Source organism: Pteropus medius, unplaced genomic scaffold (genome assembly GCF_902729225.1).
Source record: "Pteropus medius unplaced genomic scaffold, Ma_sr-lr_union100, whole genome shotgun sequence".
Lineage (NCBI taxonomy): Eukaryota > Metazoa > Chordata > Mammalia > Chiroptera > Pteropodidae > Pteropus > Pteropus medius.
In genome coordinates, this window is record NW_024351730.1 from 35,475,227 (window position 1) to 35,501,819 (window position 26,593).

Consider the following 26,593-nt stretch of genomic DNA (forward strand, 5'->3'; position numbering starts at 1 on the left):
ACTTTAAATAAATTTTTGGCATCTACTTTAATCCTAGAACACATTTATCTCATGAATTCCTGATTGTTTCCCATTTATGAATTATAATATGAAAATATTACATAGTCATATGTTTGGAAAACTTTGGATTAAAAGGAACAAATTAGGAGGAGGGTTTGCTAGAGACATAATGAAAGCAGTAACCTGTAGAGACACTTAGCAGGATGGCAGCAATTCAAACTGCAGTCCTATGTAACAAAGCACAGGAGAGTAATTGATGTTTATAATGCTACACCTAAAACATAAATTAGAATGTACTATGGTTCAGTATACTCAAATTAATAAGGCAGGGTGTATGTAATAGATTTTAGAATAATGTCTAACAGTTTTTAAAAGAAATTTTGACATTGAAATGAGAATTTCAGTTAATGAAAAATGTAAAATGCCTTAATATTATTTTAGTTTAGTTTTTTATCACTAAACAACATAAAATATTATCAAATACAAATACAACAGTAGCAATGTAACCTTTAAATTACAAGAGGTATTTTACTTTACTTATTTTTCATTCAAGTGTAGTAGGTGGTCTATTGACTCTCAAAGTTATTCTCAAAGCTATTCCTACTTTTTTCTTATTGTATACACACATCTTTTATTCTTTCTAAAGAAGGTTATCTCTTTCCTTGTGAGGGAAAAAAGAAGAAACTAATACTATCCTAGAGAGATGGGTACAGTTTCGCAATGTCAAAAGTAGTAGAGCTCAGTAGAGTGCGACCTCCAGAGATGACGTTAATGATGAGCTTGGGCTCATTAATTCTTACTCTACTTCACAGTAGCCTAAATCTTAAAACTCTCTTTTTTTAAGATAACTAAGATTTAGTGAGTGCTTACTACTTGGCAATTACTGATCAAATATAAGAGCTTTATATGTATAAATATATTTAATCTTTACAGACCTCATTAGATAAACACTGTAAGAACAAATGTTGATATTATTTCCATTTTATATATGTGAACATAGTTCATAATAATTTTTATAATAATTCTCCAAAATTCATATGTTGCCATTTACTCTTTCCCAGCCACAAATTGGTGTTGGATTTCCTAGACTATGAAGAAAGAAAATAATTGTAAAATGATTTTTTTCATTCAGAAAAGGATTTTTGTTAACAGAATAGAATCAGTCAAAATAAATTTCACTGAGGTGATAGGAAGAAGATTACGAACAATGATAAAAAAAAAAAAGGGAGTACACTTGATGACTTTGGAAAAGCATTCTATTGATAGTTAATTGTTAAGCTGACAATCAGATATGACTTGTTTTTTTGTCAAATTTTGCAACTAATTATTGTGTAACCTCTGGAAAACTCTTCGGGCTTCAGTTTCTTATAAGATTTTGGATCTAAATCATTTCTAAGTCTTTAATTTTTATGATAATCTGAAATTATGGTACCAAAGAGACACCAAAAGCCAGTTAATTCCTAAGTATGGTCTTCCATGATGCTAGCTACTATAGGAAGTAAATACTTTCTTTACTATGAGAGATGGAAGGGAAGGAGGAAGGGGAAAAGTTCTTGTCTTGAGTTTATAATTCAGTTGTCAGTACAAAGGCACAAACATGTTAAAAACTGTGGAAAATTATTTTGTGACAATAAAAGTGCCATGACAATTTAGAAATTTATATTTGCACTAATAGTTTTAATCAGGACAAACAACCTGAAGGAGAGTAATGGCTATTGTTATATGTAAAGAATGCTGGACTAAAAAATTTCAAACAAATTCCAGTTCTGCAGTAGTGTCTTTGTTGAATGGGCATGGCAATAATTATGAGCATCTATCATGAATTAGGTACTTTGCTAACTACTTTTCATATGTTAATAACCCTCAATTCAAATGTGCTTATATTGGAGCCTTCAAATTTTAGTGATTAAATGCACAACTTATTTCTTTTCCTGGCAGAAAAATTGTACTTATGTGAACTTTTTCATGAATCCTTGTACTCAAGAAGCTATAGCAGTTGAATGAATAGTCATTTAATGTTTGCTAGGCAGCTAATTTACTTAGGCTGCAATACGATGGTAACTTCCTCTGCTTAATTGAGAAAAAAGGTCAGTAGAATGTAGGAAAGAAAGTTTCAATATAGCTCTTTTATGTTCATACTAGCATTTAATGCCAGTGGAATGTTTTGTACCATAGTCAAACCTAATAGTTCAAAATGTTCTGTTCTTTGGGGGCATGGAAAATGGCTTCATGTTTGTTTGGTTTTTGTTTCCTAAAGACAATTTCCAGAGCTGGGAGTAACTCTCAAAATAATCTTACAGAATCAGAGCTCTTATTAAATGTGTAACTCCCCCAGTCAAAATGTTCTCCAGTATTATAAAGGATTCATTAGTCAGTATTTGGTGTGTTTTCTCAATTTTCCCAGATCAGTGTGTATGTGTGTGTGTGTGTGTGTGTGCAGTGTGGTAAACTGGTGTGTGTATGCAGTGTGTGTTATTGACACGCTTGCAGCTTTCAGAGGGCATATAGGGAGAAGGCCAGATTTGTGAAACGAATATTTTTGTTGTTGTTGTTTTAGGGGTTTTTTCGGGGGGGAGGCCAATCTAGAGTTTATGATTGCTACATTCTTTGGCAACTGTTGGGCAACTAAAAGATGTGTAATTGAAAAAGAAATTAAAATGTTAAATTCAAGGACACAGTGCTTTGAATAAAAGCCTCAGATAATGTGAACTTGTTAAGTTCATCAATTATAAAAAAAAATCTAGCATAAATGAGGAATTTTGTGACTTGTGAGACTAAAGAATTTTTAAAATGCCTTTAGTACAAAAAGTATTATAGGGAATTAATTTGTAAACTAAATCATTGACTTGTAGATCTTAGGTATTAACATCTCACTTTTATTGAACAATTTAGAAGATACCATGAGAGTCTTAGGACTTATAGCCAAGGTGCATTAGTTTACTATTATTATTTTGTTATTTCCTCTTTATTAGTTTACTCTTCAGATAGATATTATTCATTGAAATATCATGCAATGTTAGATCTAGAAAGGAATAAGGGAAGGAACTGAACCTCTTATTTAAATAGATAGAAAGTATAAAGGCAAAGCAGTTATGATTTCTAGGTTCAGTGAGAGTTGTCTGTGGTCACATGACATTTAATAAGCTCTTTAGGTGAACTTAGCTTATGAACTACAAAAGGAAAAACAAATACTCTCTTTAGCAGAATTTGTTTTACTTCATTTATTGATATTATTAAACCAAATATTTGTATTTCAATATATTGGTGATGATACTTATATTTTTTCAAGGAATTTCTTTTTATTATATAAAATTTCCACCATATTTTTTTGAGATAGGCACTGTTGGTATTATATGATTGTACTATTAAGATTGATTATTTAGAAACCATTATTGAACAGAAATTATAAGTAACTAAAGACAGTAAATGAATTCTTCAGTACTAGCTCAACTCATTCAATTATGAATTTTTAAATTAATTTAAATTCTGCATTTTTTCCTGTAAATAATTACTCTTTAAAAAATTTATGGATTACTTTTTCCAAATACAAATCTTATATCTAATATTCAACATACAGGCAGTGAACATTAGAGTTGGATTAGCATTACGCTGACTTTATTTTACTATTTTACTATTTTATTTTAATTGAAAAGAAGGTGCGTTATCAGTCAGGGTGAATAATGAACACAAATAATATGTACTGTGTTTTATGGCTGAATTTACTTATGTTCACATTAATTGATTTGCTCCTGACAAGCAGTTTCACATTTAACAATTATTCATACAAATGCCTCATAGTATTTTTTATATATTTATCAATTCGGATAACAAAATGTATATTCTAACATGCTGGGTATTTTACTGTGGTTAAAATTAATTGAGAAACAGCTAATTTTTTTTAAAGCTATGAACAGAAAGCTACTTAAGTCCTATTAAGCTGAACTTACCAATACAAGAGCTTTCGAAAGTAGTTTAAACACTTGGTTTTGTTTTTAACCTGATTATCTAAATTCATAATAATAAACTGTGCAATAAACCCCAGTTGAATAATGATGGTAGTTTCTGTGATAGAAAGAGGAAAAACACATGAACTTGCTCTGAAGGTGGTTCACATTTTTAACAAACACATAAACAAATAATTTCAGTATAGCATGGTAATAGCTAAAACCTAGCACTTATTTAACACTTATTTTTGTGCCAGCTCTATTTTTATTAGTTTTACCTCATTTACTCCTCCCAATTACCATGGATTCTATTATCCTCTCCATTTTACAGAAGAGAAAACACTGCCCAGAGAGCATATGTAATTTGCCTAAGGTCACATAATTAGTAATTTGCTAAGCTGAGGTTGAAATCAAGCAGCCCAAATCTCACTGGGAAAAAAAAAAGGAGGTATACACGAGCTACTATTGTAGCAGAGATGATGCTGAATTACAGCTTGAGAAATAAGTAAGAATGTGCTGGTTAAGGGCTGTGCAGTGAAGGAAAAGGAAATTGTGGATAGGGAGAGCAGGAACAGTTGAAGGGCTTTTTGGGACCAGAGAAGAGATTTAGTGAGGGCGAAGAGCTAGGAGACCAATGGATATCTGAGGAGAACTATAGCAGGTTCTTATTACCACAGCCTTGTTTCTCAAAGTGAAGCTACAGACCATCCAAAGAAAGAAACCCATGGGTAAATGATGAATATACAGATTCCCAGGCTGTGTCACAGATCAACTGAGTCAGGATCTCTGCATTGGGACCCAAATGAGCATCTTGACAGAGCATGTCAGGTGATTAACTGCTCTGCATCATAATTTCCAGGATCCTGTACAAGACTTTAAAGTTCAAGATGAAAGTGTCAGGAGACCAGGGGAGTGATATAGATAAGGATTAGACCATATTAAGCCTTTTAAATTGTCTTTTTTTTCTGATTAAATTATCTCACAAAATAATAATGTTTCAAAATACATACTAAATGTTAACATAGGTTGGAAACACAGGAGCAGTTCAACAGACAAAAATGAAACAACATTATTTGTTTTTTATCCTATTTCTTTTATCTTCTAAAACAATCCATAAGAATATACTAATTCTTATCTATTCTTTTATCAATATACAAATCCTGCCCCCCACCTCCATCATTCTAGTCCATTTATTTGCTACTTATACAAATCTTTACCTCTTTATGAAATCTTTCAAAAGATATGACCAAGTTCAACATTCATTCATTCATTCATTCATTCATTTAATCTAATGAATATCCATCTTGGTAGCAAATAAGAATGACCTAAAGAACTTTTTTAATAACATTTTTTTATTTTTCAGTTATAGTTGGGATACAATATTATATTAGTTTCAGGTTTATAACACTGATTAGAGATCTGTATAACTCACAGTGATCACCCCAACAAATCTAGTACCCCTCTACCACATATATATTTATTACAATATTATTGACTGTATTCCATATGTTATACTTTGTATCTCCATGACTATTTTGTAACTACTCATTTGTACTTCTTAATCTCCTTCCTCTTTTTCAATGACCCCCCCAATCCCTCTCTCAGTGACCCTCAAAATGTTCTCTGTATCTGAGTTTGTTTTTGTTTTTGTTATTGTTGTTATTTATTTATTTTTTTCTTTAAATTCCACATGTATTTTAAATCATTGGCATTTGTCATTCTCTATCTGACTTATTGCATACAGCACAATACTCTCTAGCTCCATCATGCAATATCTTTTTTCTATTCCTTTAGTGTTAGTCCCTGTGTGTCTATTAATCTGAAGTAAGTCTCTTGTAGGCAGCATATGTAAGTGTTTTTTTATTTCTTACCCTATTCTTTTGATTGGAGCACTTAATTCTTTTTCATTTGAAGAACTTGTTGATAGGTGTGTAGGTATTGCCATTCTTTATTCATATTTTTGGTACATATTTTTCCTTAAAGAAATTCCTCTAACATTTCCTGTAATACTGGCTAGGTCGTGATGAGCTCCTTTACCATTTTCTTTATCTGTCCTTTGAGTCTGAATGATAGCTTTTCTGGATAAAGTAATCTTTGTTTTAGATCCCGTGTTTTCATCACTTTGAATATTTTGTGCCAAGCCCTTCTGTTGAGCCAAGTCTCTTTTGAGAAATCAGCTGGCAGTCTATGGGAGCTCCCTTGTAGGTAACTACTTTTTCTTGCTGCTTTTAAGATTCTATGTTTGTCTTTAACCTTTGACATTTTTATTATGATGTGTCTTGGTGTGGGCCCCTGGGTTTCTCTTTCTTGGGACTCTCTGAGCTTCCTAGGCTATTTCTTTCACCAGGTTAGGGAAGTTTTCCATCATTATTTCTTCAAATAGTTTTTCAACTTCTTTCTCTCTTCTCCTTCTGGTACCCCTTTGATGTGACTGTTGTTACGTCTAATGTCATCCCATAGGCTCCTTAAATTTTCTTCACTTTTTTGGATTGTTGTTTTCTTGTTGCTATTCTGATTGGGTATCCTCTGCTACCCCATCCTCTATATCATTGATTTGATCCTCCTCTTCATCCACTATATTGATTCCTTCTAATATACTCTTCATCTCAGATATTGTTTTCTTCATTTCTGACTGGTTCTCTATTATAATTTCCATTTCTACTTTTATGTTTTTTATCTTTGTTATAGTTTTCACTCAGTTAATCTACTCTTCCCCTAAGTTCATTGAGCATCCTTATGACCAGTGTTTTGAACTCTGCATCTGTTAGATTGCTCGACTCCACTTTGTTTAGCTCTTTTTCTGGAGCTCTGTTCTGTTTCCTCATATGGTTTCTGCTGCTTTGTCTTCCCATTTTGGCTGCTTTTCTGTGTCTGTTGCTATGTACTAAGCAAAGCTCCTAAGTCTCCTGGTCTTATTAGTGTGGCTTTGTGTAGTAGGTGTCCAGTGGCATAGTCCTGAGAGGGTTCAGCTACAGGCCAGTTTTAGCCCCAGCCTGTGGCCCTCCAGGGCCACCTGTTAAGATTCAGCAAGTAATCCACAGGTGCTGTGCTTATAGTTCTTTCAAGAGGCCATGCCAGAAACAGGGTGGCTACTGCCAGTGTGGGGCCTGGAGCTGCTCAGCAAGGGGCACAAGGCACCACGAGGACACCACTGGATGTGGCTTGGGCAGGGCCACAAGTTGGGAGAGGCGGAGTTTCAGGGAATCCTATGGGCAGAGCCACCTCTGTTATCCAGTTTTATGACTCTTAGCAATGGCAGAGCTACGTCTGCACATCGGGAGGAAGGAGGGCTCAACCAAGGAGCAGTGTATACCGCTGGCACTTCTGCCCAGGAGAAAAAGCCCCTCTGGCCTTCTCCCCAAAGCCCTACAACTCAGTGTCCCCTCATATTTCCATGACGCACCCTCCCCCACAGTAACCTCTCCAGAACTAGAGCTCAGGGCGAGTGAGTCTGTCACTGCAAAAGTCTGTTGAGGCCGCAGCTGGGGACCCTTTAAGGGGAACATCTGCACCTGCCATCTGCAACTGCCGTAGACTCTGTCTTGCTTAGCCCACGTGGCGGCCTCACATCTCCACCCCCTCCCACTGTTCCAAGGTGATTTCTTAATTTTCTCCATAATTGTAGGGCTTTTGTTCATCCAGACACCAGGAGACTGCTTGCTATTTACAATGGATTCATCACAATTTTGGTGTGGTCACAAGAGGAGATGTGCAAAGCCTCTACCCTTTATGCCTTCTTGACCCTCCTAAAGAACTTTTATAACTATTGATTTACAGGTATTTTTTTCCAGTGTCTGTTAGGTGAAAGTCTTTTTACCCTGTACTGTGAAAAATGCATGTTTAAAAGAAGAACACAGCCCAAGGGCCCTTGTAATCTAGAAAGAATATAAGATATGTATAAAAAAAAATGTAGTAAGTTAACACATAGTAAGAGCCCCAAAGAGGTACAGAAAATGCACTGCTGGAGTTCAGAGAATTGCAATATTGCTTGCTGTTAATGGTCTTAGGAAGTTTTTGTGGAAGAGTGGGCATCTGATCTTAGTTGTAAATGATAGATCAGGTTTTGATATAAAGGTTATTGAAGAAGCGCATTTCCAATTTTCTGATAGAGTAGTGACTGAAAGAAAATAAATCGTGTGAGAGGAATTATGGTTAAAAGAATAGTTGGAAAACAGCTAATAATTTGTCTTGAGAGTTGGAGTCAGGTATCTAAAACTTATAGAATTAAAAGACAAGGTTTTTCTCAGTTTGAGGGACCTGATAGCCAGCCTAAAGTGTGTGGAATGCATTCATATCCCTAAGTGAAATATTGAAATCTTTTAGCAAAGGAAAGGCATGAAGAACATGATTCAGAAACGTTAATCTAATGTTAGGGTGTGAGAAGGATTGGGGAGGGTGAGGAGAAAGTTAGGGGCATCTCTTAAGATACACCAATACAGACAAGAATTCTCATATTTTGAGTCATATCTTTAGTCCAATACAGAGATGGAAACTTGGAAAATGATAGAATTTGCAAAATAGGCCCTATTTAGAAATTGATCTTCTCTCTGGATTTTGTGACTTTCTAGAAAGAGAAGAAATAAAAATAAATAAATGCAATTAAAGCTTCATCTACTCCTTCTCAAGGTCTGAATAATTAACTGTACATAGTATATATGTGTATGTTGAAAGTGTTCAATGGCATGCAGGTACATGGTTAATAAAACAATCAGTTCTCCAAATATAAGGGCCCCGATTTGTAGCATTTGCCAGTTTCTGTGGTGTAAATATTCTCTCTATGGCTAATTTCAAACTACTAATATGACCTAAATGAACATGAATTCAAGAAGTCTGAGGAGGAAATCTACTAATTTATGATCGACTGTCCTGGGCCCCTCGAATTAATTGGCAATAGACATATTAACAGGAGAAAAGTTTATTTTGCATACAGAGCTACTTAGTAACGAGGAACTCACTGAAGAGCTAGAGGTAAAGATTTCTATGCCAACTTAACAAAAAAAGAGTTTAAGACTTCAGAGGGAAAGTATGGAAGGGTCTGTTGGGCTTTTTTTTATGCTAATGGGCAACTGAAATCCCACTCCTGGTGCTAAGGGATCAATGGCAGCTGTATTTTTGGTAGGTTCTGTTTAAGTTTAGATAAGGTTTCTTTCTCTGGCTACTGATTGTTCAGAAGTTTTTCATTTAAAGTAATTTTTTATAACACTTTGCTGAGCTGTTAATCCCTTCTGGAAGAGAGAAACACAATCAACTCTAGGGAGCCCTGGCAAGGTGGCTCCTGCACACCAATATATGTATTCCACTTCAGAATTGCTTTTTCAAGATGTGAATTAAATTATTTAAACAACAACAACAAAGAAACAAACAAAAATCAAAACCTAAAGTTGTCCTTAAACAGCTATGATTTGGGCATAGTAGAGGAGATGACAGCTTCGGTAATCGGGATTTAGCTATTAGCACTGGATAGATTTGGGTGAATACTGCAAGGTTTCTTGATAACTCGAGGAAGTTTAAACAAACAATGAAGTATGGACAGAGGTAAACTGAACGTTACCTCATAAAGATTAGAGTATATAATGCAGCAAAACTAAATTTGGACAATTGGTGTAAAATTGAAATAAATGCTTTCTCTCTACTTATTCTGCTCATTTTCCTCCTTTAGTTTTTGTTATAAATTGGTTAAGTTGGTTGAGGTATAATAGCTACAGAAAAATGCTAAATTTCTTATCCTCTTTGAGAGAGTTTGCAAAAGAATAATTTAGATGAAATAGTTTTGGTTTCTAGATAGCATAACTAAGTAGTGGCTATTTTCACAACCATACCACCTCATGTTATGGGGCCTAGAGAAGTAGATGTCCATTTTGTTCCTGTTCATAATTTAATGACTATTCTCTTTCCTGCCACCTAATGACTCTTGGCTTGAAGCTCATGTTATTATACTACTTTTTAACTTCCTCTTTACTGCAGTCTTTGTTAGACCCAAAATCACACTCCTCCCCCTATTCCTTGAAGATTATAGATCTTTACTTGTTTTCATTCTTTACAGTATTGTTCCTGAAATAGTTCTTATTTTAAAATGTTGTATTACCTTGCATTTCAGCTTCTTAACTCTATTTTTCCATGATCTTCTTTTCTATTCTGTCTCAGCCAGTGTATGCAAGTACTTACCTGACATCTCTTCCAACTGGAATTTTAAACTTAATTTGAACAAACCGATTTTTTCTACAGTTTTCCTATCCCAATAAATTCCTACTTAATCCTTGATTACTCAGGTGAAAACTTAGAAATCACTCCCAACTCCTCAGTTTCTCTTTTAGATCATATCTAAACCACTAGGAAATTCTGTCATTTCTACCTTTAAAATATGTATACTCTTCAACCACTTTTCACCACCTATAAACACCTTGTCCAAGCCACCATTATCTCTCAGCGTACTACAATCATCTTCTAAGTGGCTACACTTGCCCTTCTGTAGTCTCTTTTTACCTAACATTCGCCACTTTTTTTGTTGTTGTTTTATTTTCATTTTAAGTGCGTTACCAAATCCAGCCCACCCTTAAGAGGAGGGGATTACACAAGAGTGCAAATAAAAAGCATTAGAGGCCATTCCAGAAGCTGCCTACCTTATGCAATGTATCCAGATCTAAGGACTAGGGCTGGCACTCAGAATTTAAAGCTAGAAGCTTAGTAGCTCTCTGTAGCAGACACAGAATTGAATTGTCTTGCAATTTAAAAGCTGCCAAGATTATCCTATCTACCAACACGTTAAAAGTCCAAGAATGGAAAGACACTCCTTCCAGTTCAATATTGTACCAGCCACATCTGCTAGTGAATATCTGCTCTGTATAGTTCAAAGTTAACTAGCAGCGGCTCGCATTTCCCAAGGCCCCGGCATCTGTGTTTTGGCTGAGATTACACATGACCTTTGTCTTTTTGAGGTTGTTGGGATCCAGAGGCTTTAGTGGGGCCTATTCATCCCACAAACCATCATTTAAGACTCAGAAGAATACAAAAATAGCTTCCGCCTATGGAGAAAGTCTCCAGAAGCTGCAGACAAACTTTCAGGTCAAACTCTTATGATCTGAGGCTTAAAGCTCTTACTTAGTCAGACCTTAGCAATAAAAGGTATACTGCATAGCTATAGAACAGAACGCATCTTCTCTGCATGTGATCTTGCTAGCAAAAGAAAGAGGAATAAGCTGAGCCCAGCACACTGAGTTCATCCATGCTAAATTTGTCAGCAAGAAAAGTAATCCTTTTTTGCTAGGCAGAGGAACTGAAAGTGTAACACTATTAGAGTTCCTCTATATGAACAGAAACCCAGGAATGAGAAATAAGTATTCCCATCAAACTTCAAAAACTTCCAAATATTTAATTTCTTTATAATTTTGTTTCTTTAGTATGCAGAAAATTCAACATAGCCATATATATCAGTGTTTGACTTCATGATTTCTTTAGGTTTATGAATAGAAAAGTCCTCTCCATTCTATGATAATTGATAATGTTTACCTATATTTTCAAGTAATTCTTTTATATTGTTTTTATATTTAGCACTTAAATCCATTTAGAATTTATTTGAATGGAATATAAGGGTATATTTTCCCTAATAATTAACCAATTGGTAAATCACAACCTCTTAAATAACCAGATATATTTCTTTTTACCTATCGAAGTTACAATAAATTTAGAACTCTCAAACTTCTCAAGTAGGAATAAAAAGCAGTACATTAGTCTTGGAGGAAAATGTATTAATATATGTGAAGTTAGCCAATTATATGCATATCTTATAAATGAGACTTTAAAATTCTATAAATGTATTAAAAGAAATCACAGATATGTTTTTAAAATATTATAGCATTAATTATAAAGAAAAAGTGAAAATATAAAAATGTCTAAAATTAAGGGCCTGCCAAGATGAATAAAGGTATACTTATAGGATAGAATTGTATACATTCATCATAAATTACATTGATTAAAAATATTTTATGTGAGAAAAATCCTGAGAATATAGTTTGAGATAAGATTTATTATAGATAATGTACATTAATTCCAATCAATTACATTGCACAGAAGAAAACTGGGAAAAAGTACATAAAAATTTTATCAGTGATCATCTTTGTATTTGGATTTTTATTTATCATTCATCCATTTATCTATCTATCTATCATCTATCTATCTATCATCATCATCTATCTATTTCTTTTTCTAGTTTGTACTTTTCACACTAGTTTATCTCTCCTAATGAACTTAAAATAATTGGAGGCAGGGACTGTTTTTTCAAACATACATCGCAGAATCTGGTTTGTGGTGGGCTCTCAATACTGTTAAATGTTAATAAAATGAGACCATAGTTTGAAGTTGTTGGTAGCAGAACATACCAAGAACGTTCAGGAAAACAGAGAGGAATAATGGAGATTCAAGCCATAGACCAAGGCATAAGGAGATCCAGCAGCAACTGGTTTGGATCCAGCCTCAGACATTAAGGATCAGATGCAGAACTTGTCTCCCTGTGAGAAACAGTGCGGTTTAAATAAGATTCATCCTATAGTATATGTATAATTTGGAGGAATGACATAGAGACTTTAAGGTTCAAGTATTATATGCTCCCACAATTTGAATATGAGAGTAGAAACTGCAATTTCCTAAAATTAAAGCAAACCAAAAGCAAAATAAAATTAATAAGCTTAGTCATTCTTTAGGTAACCAATAACGCTATGAACAAAATTAGGTGATTTAAAATATATATTACTAATAAGATTAGCTGTTTTTTTTCTCAGTTATGTTGCAGTATGCTGGCATGAAGTAATTGTGTTTTTGGTAGTTGTTTTTAATTTTTTTTAAATGAATCAGATAATATGAGTTTTTCACTGTGGTGAAGCTCTAGTGTTGTTCAAAAAGAAAGTGCTTGTGTTCTAAATGACTTGTATTTCTTTGTACATTTATCATTGCTTGACAAAAGCATCCCTTGAGTATCATTAATTTTTCTAACTTTGTACTAAACAAAGACTGTCTGCTCTGTAATATGGTTTCTGAGTGGTTCTCTTCACTGAAAAAGAAGAACTTAAATAGGTTCCCACCCTGAGTTCTTATGCCAAGTTTAGTTTTCATTATTAGTTACCCTGTTGGTCCATACCTGATATAGTCACTTAATCTGTTAGTTATTCTGTATTATTTCCACAAAACTTACTCACTCATGTGAATTGATATAATTTAATATCTGAACCTTCCAAACTAAATTAATTTCTGATTTTTTCTTTGAAATTCACTCCACAGGAATGAGCCAGTTTAATTCTTTACTATAGCCCATAGTTCAGGTTATTGTGAGGTTTGGTCACAGTTTGATTTAGCTTTAATTTAGTGACAAAACAATAAAGGAATGAGATTAGCAATTGGAATTGATCACAAGGTCAGAATAGAGCTAAAAGCAAAACTGACTGAACACCGAGCTAGGCATCTGTTGCAATATTGTTTCTCTTAGCTATCTTAGATAATTGATATCATGCAGGAAGAGATTTTAAAAAGACATAATTTTTAAAACTTCTGTGATTTTAGGTTGATGACCTCCAACTAGAGCTTTTATTTACCTTGTGGTTCAGTACTAAAGGCCTTTGGAAGTAGAGAATACATGATGAGAGTGGGAAAATATTTGCTCTTAAGCCTCGTAAGGTTCTATAAACTGATAGAATCTCTATGTCGGACAATTTGGCCAAAGCATTCTGAATTATAATTGAATATATCTTTTAGTCCAGTCATTTTATATCCCAAAAATTATCTTTTAGATAAATATGTGTATAATATCAGATTTTATTTTAGTTCTGTTCATAATAGCAAAAGAGTGAGAATGCAATACTGGTTAGCTATATTATGATATAGATATAAAATGGAATACTATAAAGCAATATAATAGAATGAGGGAACTCATTATATACAAATACATGGTAATTTGAAAAAGGCAAGTTGAAGAACAGTGTTTATAACATGTTATACTAGATGTATGAAAGAAAAAAAATCAATGACTATATCTCTGTGCATATTTCTATTATATACATATAACATTTGTGGAAGGTTATATGATAAATTAGTAAAATTAAGGCTTTCTGGATATCTGGGAACTAGGCGTGGAAAAGAAATGTTTTCTGGGGAAGAGATGTACCTTTTGAATGTGAGACTATGTGAATGTGTTATCTAGACAAAAGTAAATTTAAAAATATATGCTAAATTAAAAAAAATAATAAGTAAATACATTCTTAAATCCGGGCATTTTTTTTTTTTTTTACCAATCATGAAGCTCCAAATTTAAAAATTTATAATTTCAGTCTCACAAAAATTTGAAAATAATTTACTAAATTATTTTGCTATCACATAAGTATTGTTAACTTCCCAACTTAGAATAGAGTAGCTCTCTATACTGTACTTGTGTCAGCCAATTCCAAATTTTAGATTCTATAACTTGCAGTTTCCAAAACATAGTGTTTATTCCTATATTGGCCAGGATGCTTAAATCTTTGGCATACTATTTTGTGAAAAGACTTTGACCTTGTGGAGCTGAATTATCAGCATGTCAAATTTATCATTAGGACTCAGTTTCTTTTTGTCTAATTCTTGGATTGGCTCTGTGCTGGATTTTTTCCTAGGGATGTTTCATCTACTTGGTGACCACTGACAGATCAGAAGCACATTCATTGATTTTAGCAGCATTAGTTGAATGAGAGCATCTTATTCTCAAAATTTCAGCACAGTTCCCATATTTGAACTTCATTTAAATGACTTGGCTCCTGTGCCTTTTTGTATCCAGTAGGAAATGTTGGACAGGTCTTTGCTGTATGCTCACACTTATTTCAAGGGTATTGGATCACTACTATTCACAATGAATGGATTGAGAATTTAGGAGAAATCACTCCTCAAAGGAAAATTCAAATTTTGTTAACATAGTAAAACGGATTAGATGCTGGGAAGGCAAAGAAGCAGATGTCAACTACAAGAACATGTTATAAAGAAAGAAAGAAAAAAAAACTGGAGCATTTTCATTTGGAATAAATATGACCAATAAAGAATATGACTAAATTAGTAAGGTTGTTGAGCTTGGCCAAAGTATGAGGAGCTAGTCCTGATTTAGATATTGTACTCAATTTATTGTTGCTCTCATTTTGCTTTACTGACAAAACAATAAACAAGTAAGTGTGGGATATATACCACTTAAGGAATGAAATGAGTGGAATCATTCCCCTTGGCTAACCTGGTTCCTCGTAGAGGTATGCCTGAAGTTTAGTGGTCAGCATCCTGATTGAAGGAGCCCAGGGCTTTTAGCTCATTGTCATTTTTAAGGTATACTCGATGAAGGACACAAATTAGCACTCATGAGTCTACCCACTAATGTATAAAGAATGTCCTTCTGTGCCACAATTAGATGCTCTGCATTCCCTTTCCTACTAAGTCCTTGGGACAACCATGTCTTACAAGTGGGATGAATCATGGCAAACCTTAAAATCTAAGGTCAGGGAAGTTAATGTGCAATCAATAATTATTGAATAGCTGGATGAATAAATGACTGAAATTTCAATGAAAATTGACACATCTAAAAAAAGAACAATATCTTCAAGAAAACTAATCTATTTATACTACAGAAATCTAAATTATCCTATATACTTTATCAGTAGTAACACCATTGGTTATTAAAACAGCATATAGCATAACATGTGGTACATATATTTCATATAATTTGAGAACTATGAGAATACATGCTCAAATTAGAGTTAACATATTTAAGTGACCATTTTATTGTGTTAGATCTAGAAAATTACTTTATAAAATTTATCCCAATGGCTTAAAATATTTTACCTACACTCAAATTTGTTTATGTACTTAACATATTTGAGCTTAATTGATCATGTTTCACTTCAAGAAATCTTTATAAATAAACTTTAATCCCATAGGACAGATCCATTAATTATGTTTTCAGGGGAGGTATAACTAATGGATCTGTACTATAGAAATATGGCATTTAGTAAATATTAATAATGCAAAATCACTCTACCAAGCACCTTAAGAATACCCAAACTAATAGATCATTTTATATGTCTAAAGCTTTCCTTCAGCATTCCCATATGGAACATAAAAGCATGCAAAACATCAGCTTTTTTACAACAGTTTTTCAGTGAGATCTTCATAGAAGATTAAAGATTCTTTAGTTATGCATCCCAATAAAATTGTCTTTCAAAGTTCATTTTTACGATAGGTATAAAAGCCCTGATGAAAGCTTAAAAGGTATCAGTAAATTGATAGTCATGTATTATAATCCTAAAAGGCCTCGTTGTTTTGCTAATGAAAAATATTTTTAAATAAACTTTTTATTTTAAAATAGTTTCAGTCTACAGCCATGCTACCCTGAACAAGCCCCATCCCGTCTGATCTCGGAAGCTAAGCAGGGTCGGGCCCGGTTAGTACTTTGATGGGAGACCACTCAGGAAGACCAGGTACTGTTGGCATAAAAAAAATTAAAAAATAAGGGGTAGTAAGCTGATGAGATCCTTGCAATCTGTGAGGTCAACCAAGGGTTACCTCGCCTAAAAATAAACAAACAAATAAATAAGTAAATAAATCAAATAGTTTCAAGTTTATAGAAAAGTTGCAGATAGTACGGAGGACTCTCACATATCTCCTATTATGATCCTACCTCAGCAGAGTACATTTGTGAAAACTAAGAACCAATACTGCTACACTACTATTAACTAAACTCAGCAATTTATTCAGATGTTACCAGTTTTCCCTAATGCCCTTTGCTATTCTAGAATTTTATCCAAGATGCATGCGACATTATGTTCAGTCATCGTGTAGCCTTAACAACATATTCTCTAACAGTTCTCAGACTTTCCTTGTCCTTGATGACCTTGACTTTAATTGTTCAGATTTTTGTAGAATGCATCTCACTTTGGGTTTGTCCATTGTTTTTCTTATGATTAGACTGAAGTTGCTAGTTTTTGGTAGAAGACCTCAGAAGTGGATTGTCCATCCCATCCTGTTATACCATGCTATATACATGATGTTAACCTTGATCATTTGGTTGAGATAGTGTTTACCAAGTTTCTTCAACATAAAGTCATCTTTTCCCCCTTTTACTACTTTACTCTTTGGAAGTAAGTCACTAAACACAACCTGGGAGTGGGGGTGGGGTATTAAGTCTCACCTCTTGAAGAGGGTATATTGGCATAAATTAATTGGAATTTTTCTGTAAGAGAGATTTGTCTCTTCTGTCCAGTTATTCATTATTCGGTCACTGATTTATTTGTGTATGAATTCATTTTTTTGTTGTTTTATACTTTGTATTGTATGCAAATACTATATTGTTTATTTTGTTTCAAAATATCCCATCTTTGGCAATTATGAGCTCTTTCAAGTTTGCTCCTTTGTCTCTTTGGCTAGCCCCACCCTTTAGTCTTTTGGGCACTTCCTTACTTCCTGATACACCAAAGTGTCTCAGGATCATCTTACATTACTTGTCCCATCTCTGGATTCAGCCATTTCTCCAAGGAATCCTGGTTTCTTTATTAGACAAAACCAAGATCCAGGAACTGGATGTTTATAACAAAGACTATTTTATATAATAAAATTAATATGTTTTTTCTTAGACCAGAGGGAAAATAAAATATGGCTCTTTTAATAAAATATTTTTGACACTTGCAAAATCTTAATTTTTATGGATAAAAGTAACTTGTTAATTTCTGAAATAATGAAAAATATTTCAAAACTGAATTTTATTTTATTTTTTTTTATTTTACAAATGGCTAACTTGAAATTTTTATACACAGAACATCTCGGCATCAAGTGAGAGACCCTTTGTGAATCATTTGAGAAGTCTTTATTTCTTCATGTCAAAAGAAAGAACAAAATACTGTGTTTCTCAAGGCTATTACAATGAGTGTATATTTGTACTTATCAATAATAAATATAATAGTAGAAGCTAAGAGATGTGACATTCAAAGTATCAACATTCTTTTCTAGTTTAGTAAGTTAATAGTGTCTCTTACCTTTCAATTTTCCTGTTTCTTTAGTAACAATATATTGAGTATCAAAGCCCTCAACTATATACTTTGGCTATTGACAGTTGTACAGTGTCATTTGAGCATAATTACATTACTAATTAAACATTTTTTAAATTGTTCATGATAACAAATTGTGGTCTGAAATTTACCCTGGGAAAATGTTATTATAACAAAAATTATTTTCTTCCATGCTCATTATATATTTGGGGAAAACCACTTACTGTGATTTGTAATTCCTTACTGTTCACTTTATGGATTTTTTAAAAGTAAGCTTAACTTGGTATACTAATTTTCTTTCACCAACACTAACTTCCGGTAATTCTGATGTCAATTTTGATAGTCAGAGTAAGTACTAGGTTGGTAGGCAGAGTTGGTACCAGGTACTCCAGTCTGAGGATTTCAGCGAGGTCATTTATCTGCTATTTTCAGCCTCCTGATAAGTTGTCCCTGGTCATTCATATACATTTTTTGGAGCCATCTCATAGGAACCAAGAAAAGTTTTATTTAGACTTCTACCACTGTTTTCCTCTAGTGTGGTATCATTTTTATCTAAACCTGTGAATACCAGCTCTTAACCAACATTGTGTGGCAGTTCTTAATATGTCAAAGTGGGATGGTATTTGCAGAACTGCTCTATATGCTTAAATCATTTTTTTATTCCACTGAGAAATTTGAAGAAGAGGGAATATTCCTCATCTTGCTTCTCAGAATTTTATTTAAAATTTCTTTTCTGTTTCTGCTTGTGCCCTCTTTTTCCTCAAGGATGAGTCAACAGTAAGAGAGCAGGTCTCTGAGATGATAGAAACATTGCTCTTTTGACATTATTGTTCTCTTTTTCATCTAAAGCTTATTTCTCTCCTGCCATCAATCTGTCCAGGAAGTTCTATAATCACCTACTTTGATGATAGTCTTGAATATTAATTTTAAAATGTTAATGCTTTATCGAAGACTTCCTCCCTTCCCTCAACACACCCACAAGCAGATATCTTTGTGTTTCTGTATATTATAATTAAAGTATGGTTAAGCCGCTAGTAACTATTAGAGTCCCATCTTATGTGTGAGAGTGGCTAAAATGTTTGAGGTTACTTGCTAAAATACAAATTAATCTTTGTTAAAATCTTGTACTAAAATGTGTATAATACAAATAATAAAGTTATTTGATGTTTGTTATACACCAGGAAATTTTAAAAACATTTTCAAAGAATAGAATCTCAACTCTGCTGTTTTTGGGCCATCATGTATTAACCTACAAGTTGGTAGAAAAAAACATAAAATGAAAATCTTTGTGGGTTTGAAGTAGGACAAGATTTCTTAGGTGAAAAACCAAAAGCATAAACCACACACAAGCACTTAACAAAGTAAAATATACTAATGGTCAATAGGCACATGAAAAGATGTTCAACGTCATTATCCATCCATGGAAAAGAAATAGAAAACCACAATGAGTTACCACTATACACTCATGGAATAGAAAAAAAAAAAAAGGAAGACTGAATACTGTTTTGTGAGATACAATGCAAATGAGATGCCACATATTACCACTCCTTTGGAAATCATTTGTCAGTTTCTCATGAGTTTAACATAATATTAGATATAAATTTACTACAGGAACCAAGTAATTTCATTCTTAAGTATTTACCCAAGAGAAATGAAAACAAAGGTCTACAAAAGATAAATACACAAATGTTCACTATGGCTTTATTCACAATAACCCTATACTGGAAGAAATATAAATCTACCAATGGGTGATTGGATAAACAAATTATGGTTTCCATTAAATATTAGACAACAATTAAAAAGATGAATTACCAAAACATGTGACATGAAACAACATGATATGATGAATTTTTAAATCATTTTGCTGAATGAAAGAAACTAGACCCAAAAGATTGTACATTCATATTATACTTTTCTGATTATATGAAATTCTACAGAAGGAAAAACTAATTTATAGTGGTATAATATGTCAGTATTGTCTGGGATCAGGGATGGGGGGTGATGTTTCAATGCAAATGAGCATGAAGGAACATTTCGAGGTGACACTGTTCTACATCTTGATTTTGATGATAATCATTCACGTGGATACACATGTCAAAGCATCTTATTATACACTTTTAGTTACATTTTACTACAAGTATGTTATAATTCAATTGAGCTGATTTAAAGTAAAAGATGGATTGGAGATGAGGGATGAGATAGTTTACAAATTTAGGGAAATTATATTCTAAAAATAGCACAGCAAAGTAAGTAGTTTCTTCAAAAGTAAATGAGTAGGAAGAATTCTGAAGAACAATATAAATGAGAACAGGGTGCCATTCCCCAGAATATCTCTGATATGCTCAAAAGTGAATACATCTAGATTTTATTGTTAAATTTAAAGATAGTACTTAATGTTAAACTCAAACTAAAGAAAAATAAAAAAGAACTTACATATAAGCTAGAAATTTGGGTGAAATAACATTTTAAGTGTAGGAAAAATGTTAGGTTCATATTATTTAATCCTCCTAGTATTGGAAAGAAGCAGATATTGATTGGACTTAGAACCAGAAAACCAAGTTTTAGGACACTTGTCAGAATTAAGATAGGTTTCTTATACCCTGTCAGGAACGATAGTGCAGTCTCCAATGGGCAAAGAAATCTGAAGGTGTTACGGGAGAATTAAGAGGAGTCCTTCTTTGGGGATGTTTTGCTTCTTTTATAGAATAAGTCCTCTACATTCCCACAGGATTGGCTTTCCCATTTTTGTAAACCGACCATTTCCACAGTTTCTGAAATATATCAAAAAGCAGATGAAGCCATAATTCCAACAAAATATTTTATGAAGAAATTTGTATTTAGATATACAATTGCATTGTTATTGCTACCACTGAATGAAAGGGTGAATGAATTAAAGTCTGATATATGGATAAGACATATCTGAAGGTTTTACTGTAGTATTTCCTTTAAAAGGAAAAACAAATTGGAATGACAGCTAAATTACAGGTCACTAAAATGCAAACGGTAAAACAGTAAGCTAAAAATGAAGATTTTAAAATATTTTTGATCTGTATTTGTCAATTTGATAATTAAGTGCAGTTTATCAGATTTTGTCATATAAAATTGATTTGTTTTTTAAACATTTTTCTCAAGATTTTCTAAGAGCAGTAGAGTTAAAGTGTCACGCTATAAGATGGATTTGAAAGTGAACACTAGAACAAAATTTTTCTCTAAGAATGACATTCAAAGAATCATGAGTACATGATGCAAATTTTAGAGTCTGCTTTCAACAGTCTTGAGATGGAGTATTTATTTCTGGAGAGTTGAAGGAGACCTCAACCCTAAAAGAAGCTAACTATGAAACTTGATTATGAACTCTTCTTATGGAAATTGAAAAACCTTCATCTGCAAGATTATGATCCAAGCTTTAAAATTTTCACGACCGAATGTTATCTCTGTCTCCTGGATTTATAATTTTTAAGGGCAAATGCTCTAGTATGCTATGCAGAATGTCAGTACTTTAGGAACATATCGGATAATTCAACTACAAATGAACCATAAATATCACTTGCTTAATTTCTAATGAGAACTTTAATGATGAGAAAACAGTTCAAGTCTTGTTTTTCTTTCTGCAAAAAAAAAAAGTTTCACTCATTTCTTACATTAGAATACTGCAAACTTACTAGATTTTGTTAACCAGTGTCACCATAATAAAATAAAATAAAAATAAAATAAATAAAAAGAATCATGCAGTAAATTCATTCTTAAGAAAACCTTTGTTTCAAAACACCATATAATCAGAGAGCAAAAGTTAGCAATTCAGAGTGTTTTCTAATTTTGATCAAATAAATGGCCAAGAAGTTTTGAATACATTTAGAAATTAAAGTCAGTAACTAATACACCTCAATTATCTGGTGCGTGTATTTTTCTGCTTCCTTTAGTACATTATTGTTCTTCAGACCTTTTAACTCAATGTGCAGGTTTTCTATAAATTTAAGTAGGTACATGTTATATAAAAATTATACTGTGTATCTTGATTTCTATGTTTTAATTTTTATCCATTGTTTCTGGACTAGACCATCAGAAGTAATCTCGCTTTAATGGATACTTTACATGTGTCTAATTTATTGTACACCAAATTCAAAAGAATTGAAAATAATCTTTGAGTAGAAAGAGAGACTAAGAATTTATAGCAGTTGCAGCATCTATTTTTTAAATTTTTTCTTTTGTTCAATTTAAGTCAAATTTGTCTATTTTTTTTCTTATCTCAATCAAGGCGAATTCAATTCTTTTGCTTTAATCTTTATTGAAAAAAATTTCTTTTTGTATTTGTGTGCATGTACATTTGGAGAACAAGCTGAAAAATGTAGGTGTGCATTTTTTCCATGATTTATTTGCTCATCTACTCAAGTGGAAGAATTCCCCTGAGAGAACAAGTTAAATATATGATGAAATAACTCTGTTGCTACCTATTTTTTTCTTGCTTTTAGAAAAATAATGACAAACCTCTAGCCCATATTCCTTTTTTTAAGCTAATCTCTTAAGAGGTTTTAATTGATTATATTTTAAAGGACTGGAAAGACAATATTAGCAACATTCCAATATTCTCTTTTATGTGTGTATATCTTTTGTCTTGAAAATTTTTGTTTAGCAGGATATAATAAGAAATGTAAAATGTCAGGGGCTATGAATATGAGAATTTAAAAAATGTATTATCTCTTCACTCTGCAGTTGTATATTAATGGCAGATATGCTTTTCATAATGAGTAAAAACTGGATACAATGATTTAACTTTCAAAAAAAAAAAAGACAAATCCATGTTTGAAAATCAGCCTAGAAAACATGGAAAAAGCAACATAGTTAATTATTACAAATACAGTATTATTTTCAAATAAAAGGTAAGAAATATGTTAAGCAAATGTTATACTAAATACCACCCTAACACAAAAGATGATCATTGTATTTAACAAAATGCATTTATAATATACATTGTGATAACTTGACTACATCCATATTTCATTCATTTATTTATTATTATTTTAGCAAGAAGGATTAGATTCTAAGTTAGGAATAATAAAAATGACTACAAAAAGTGTATCTTTAATTCAATTTTGTTTTCTTTGCAGAGTGCAGATATGAGCCCAGCAAGCAGCACCACTTCACTTCCTGTTAGTCCTCTTACCGAAGAGCCATTGCCTTTCAAGGTAAAAGACACACACACAAAAATAATTGTTTATAATACTTTTAAGATAACTAATAAATATTTACTTTACTATGGTAAAACAGTTAGTTCATGCACGGATGGTAAAATGAACTGCTTTAATATGTAAGGATCTTATTTCAAATGTTAAAATCCTTTTTTGTTTTATTTTGTTTGGTTTTATTTTCATTCTAGTTGGTAAATAAAGGCAAAGTTTGAAATAGAAATTAATACTTTATGGAACACATTGTTTGCCTTGCATGTAAGAGACAGTGATTTCATTGTAATAGTTTGATGTCACAAAATTAGAGGTTTCAAATCTTTTGTTTATATCAATTTAAGCAATAAATTTAGAATGAATATTCAGTCCTCACTGAGCGGTTAAATTTTCATTAGCTGATTAAATTTTCATTTATGACTCTAGTTCATAATTAACTAATTATCTCATCTTTACAAATCAAGAATTAAAATATGGACTAATTCCTCCAAACACATTATACTTTAAAAATATTTAAGTAAATATGCCAATAAGTATTTAAGTAATATAATTAGTAGAATTCTTCAGTTTGAAAGGCTATATACATTACAGATATGAAGTCATCTATATATATATTTTTTTGCAGTTTAAGATTAGCTATTTCTATGTAAGCCTAAGCTTATAAATTAGCTTCTGTATGTTTGTGTCAGGGATATTTGGATTTCATTGGGGTTATTATAAATAAGGACACTTCTTAAGATCATGGGGAAAATAAGAAAAACTTAGGAAGCTGAAATTATGCACTTACGTGTAACAGTTTTAGGTTGGTTTAAAGACAGCTGGATGTATGTTTTGGGGTTTGTTATGACTTTCATGATTTTTGTATTTATTGTAAAATTGTTATTATTGTGGGTTTTTTTATTTTTCCCATGACTACTATATTTTATTGCTTACACCTGCTACAGTGGCTGGCATATACTAAATATTTGCTATATTGTTAAAATGAAAATAATAGAAGGCTATGAATTTCATTGTGGACATTAGTTTTCTAATTATGCATGCTTTGTTTCTTAATGACAGACTAATAACTATTAAAAGCTCATTTTATATCAGAGAATTGTTAAATACTGAATAGTATTCTGACTACATCATTTATTGGGAAATATTTCTATAGTGTTCTACAACAAAAGGAGAACATAATATGAATGTTTCAAAGCTTAGTGTTACTTGATATTTTCATCTTATGGTGTATGGGACAGAATTTACAGAAGAATCATATCTTTAATAAGATTTTAATTGGATTTTCAAAGTGTCATCAGGAGCCATTATTTTCTTTTTAACGTTGTGACAATGCTTCCATTCCTTGAAAATTAATTTTTTAAAAGGTAAAAGAAAAGATCAGATATATTCCAAAATCAGCTGACATAAAACTTATATATATATATAAGTTTTATATATATATAAAAAATAATATATATATATTATTTTTAGTTAGTTTTCCAGTTCATTCTAAGAGATCAATATTATTTCTGTGTTAATGTGTATAAGTGGTTTTACCAGTAATTAAAACTTCCAAGTGCTTATAATATATAATAGTGGCTTTTGGTAGCTTATAAAGGACCTCTTGATTTTCTTCTTTTGTAAAAGGAATATTATTTAAATATTAAAATATCCAAAATATTTTATTAGATATAAAAACATCCAACTAGCATTTAAAATTATTTAAAGTATGAAATTATGATATAAAACTGTTACATTTGCTTCTTTTATTTTTGTATTATAAATTGTCATGTAAATGAGTAATAGAATACTTATTTATCCTTATATGAATATAAAATATATAGAACCTCTTTTGAGATACACCTTAACACTATAGTGCATTATAATTACAAAAATGTGCTGAAAACTATTTAACACATAGAAGGCGTTTAAGTTTTCTTATAACCACTTCCTGAAATTTTTGATATAATTTATTTGTGTCTAAAACTTTGTTTAAAATTATGACATTTGACTAAATGATAACTAGAAACAAAATGATTTTTTTCCTTATTCCCCATGTATGTGGCATCATCTTTCAAGTTAATATAAAATTAGTCCTCTTTAACCCCTTAGCTTCCTTTTCTAAGACAGTGATTCCAGTAACCAACTCTAGAACCATCTGCCCTAATATTAAAAGACAAGGCTTTTTAAAGATAAGCTTTGATAGTTGATTGAGGGAATTGATTTTACCTTTTCTCCTGGGAAGTAATTAAGCTGCTAAAAGAAATGTATTCCATCCTTTTTCTTGGTCTAAAATATTCTGTTTTGGCTCAAGTGTTTATCAAGGTGAATGCTTTCCTTTAATTATCTTCAGAATGGTATTCAGATTAAATTGATTATAACCATATCATTTAAAAAGATAACAAATGGTATGAGATATATACGTGTGTGTGTGTGTGTGTGTGTGTGTGTGTGTGTAAGGTATAATTATCTTATAATTACCTTCCCTCTATTATCTGTGTCTTTATTCTTGAATGTTAAATGAGAAATTGGTTATCAATAGGCCAATAGTATCACAGTTGAATCTGTTAAATTGAATGTGGAAGAAAACTGGGTAGCATCCTGGAGACTCTCAGAAGGAGTCAAGAGAGGTAGGTTAAACTTTGGAGATACATGAATTAAAGATGACAATTAAATCTTGTTTAGGACCAGATGTTTATTTTCTATAATAAAGCAGTATTTTTCAACACTGTTAGTACTAGAGTCCATTCTTCAATTTAATTTTTAAACATAAACAGTTGTGCAGTGAAAGATAGTTCAAGCTTCATATACTGACTTGCTTCTGAATTTTGTCCACATAGCAGTTTGCATCCTACTAAACTTCTTAAACTTGCCCTTACCATTTAAAACCCATTGCTGTAGTGTTTTGTTTGACTTAGCTAGTCTTTCAAAAATCAGGATGTTTCCCACAAAAATTCATCCAGTCTTCCCTTAAATGAGCGCAGGGAACTTTGCGTCTTTCAGATAGAACTGATTGACCAAAGATAAGTGAGATTCCTCCACCTGGACAGGGCACATAAATACCATTTCACCACAGTCGTCACCATTCCTTAGAGTATTCATGTCTGGCCATGAAAGCATTTGAATATATTCCTTCATAGAAGAAGATATATCATTAATAGCCCTTTACATATGCTGCAGGTAATAAACTCACAGATTTCTCAGTCAGACTCTTAGTGCTGAGAAATTTCTAAGATTCCAAGCGCTTATAATTGTACAGACTATTGTTATGAACATACATTTAGAAACAAAAGGCAAATGCATAACCTCTATTTTTTAATAAATATTCAGCATTACATAAACTATATACACAAGTGGTCTGTCATATGCCACTACATCAGTATGGAAGGCCAAGGGATAATTACTTTTGCATGGGTGGGAATAATAGTTTACCAAATAACCACAATAGAATAAAAAAAGT

At 32.2% G+C, this 26,593-nt stretch overlaps 1 protein-coding gene and 1 pseudogene across 2 annotated transcripts in view; both read left to right on the forward strand.

Moving 5' to 3' along the window:
• The window catches only part of CCSER1 (coiled-coil serine rich protein 1), a 1,118,997-nt gene that overhangs the window by 451,064 nt on the left and 641,340 nt on the right, over window positions 1-26,593 (forward strand). For both annotated transcript variants that reach the window (XM_039845718.1, XM_039845719.1), the window contains exon 7: window positions 23,083-23,160. In XM_039845718.1, coding sequence (XP_039701652.1) covers window positions 23,083-23,160 — 78 coding nt within the window. The remainder of the gene's footprint in view (window positions 1-23,082; window positions 23,161-26,593) is intronic.
• On the forward strand, window positions 16,308-16,426 carry LOC120588452 (uncharacterized; annotated as a pseudogene).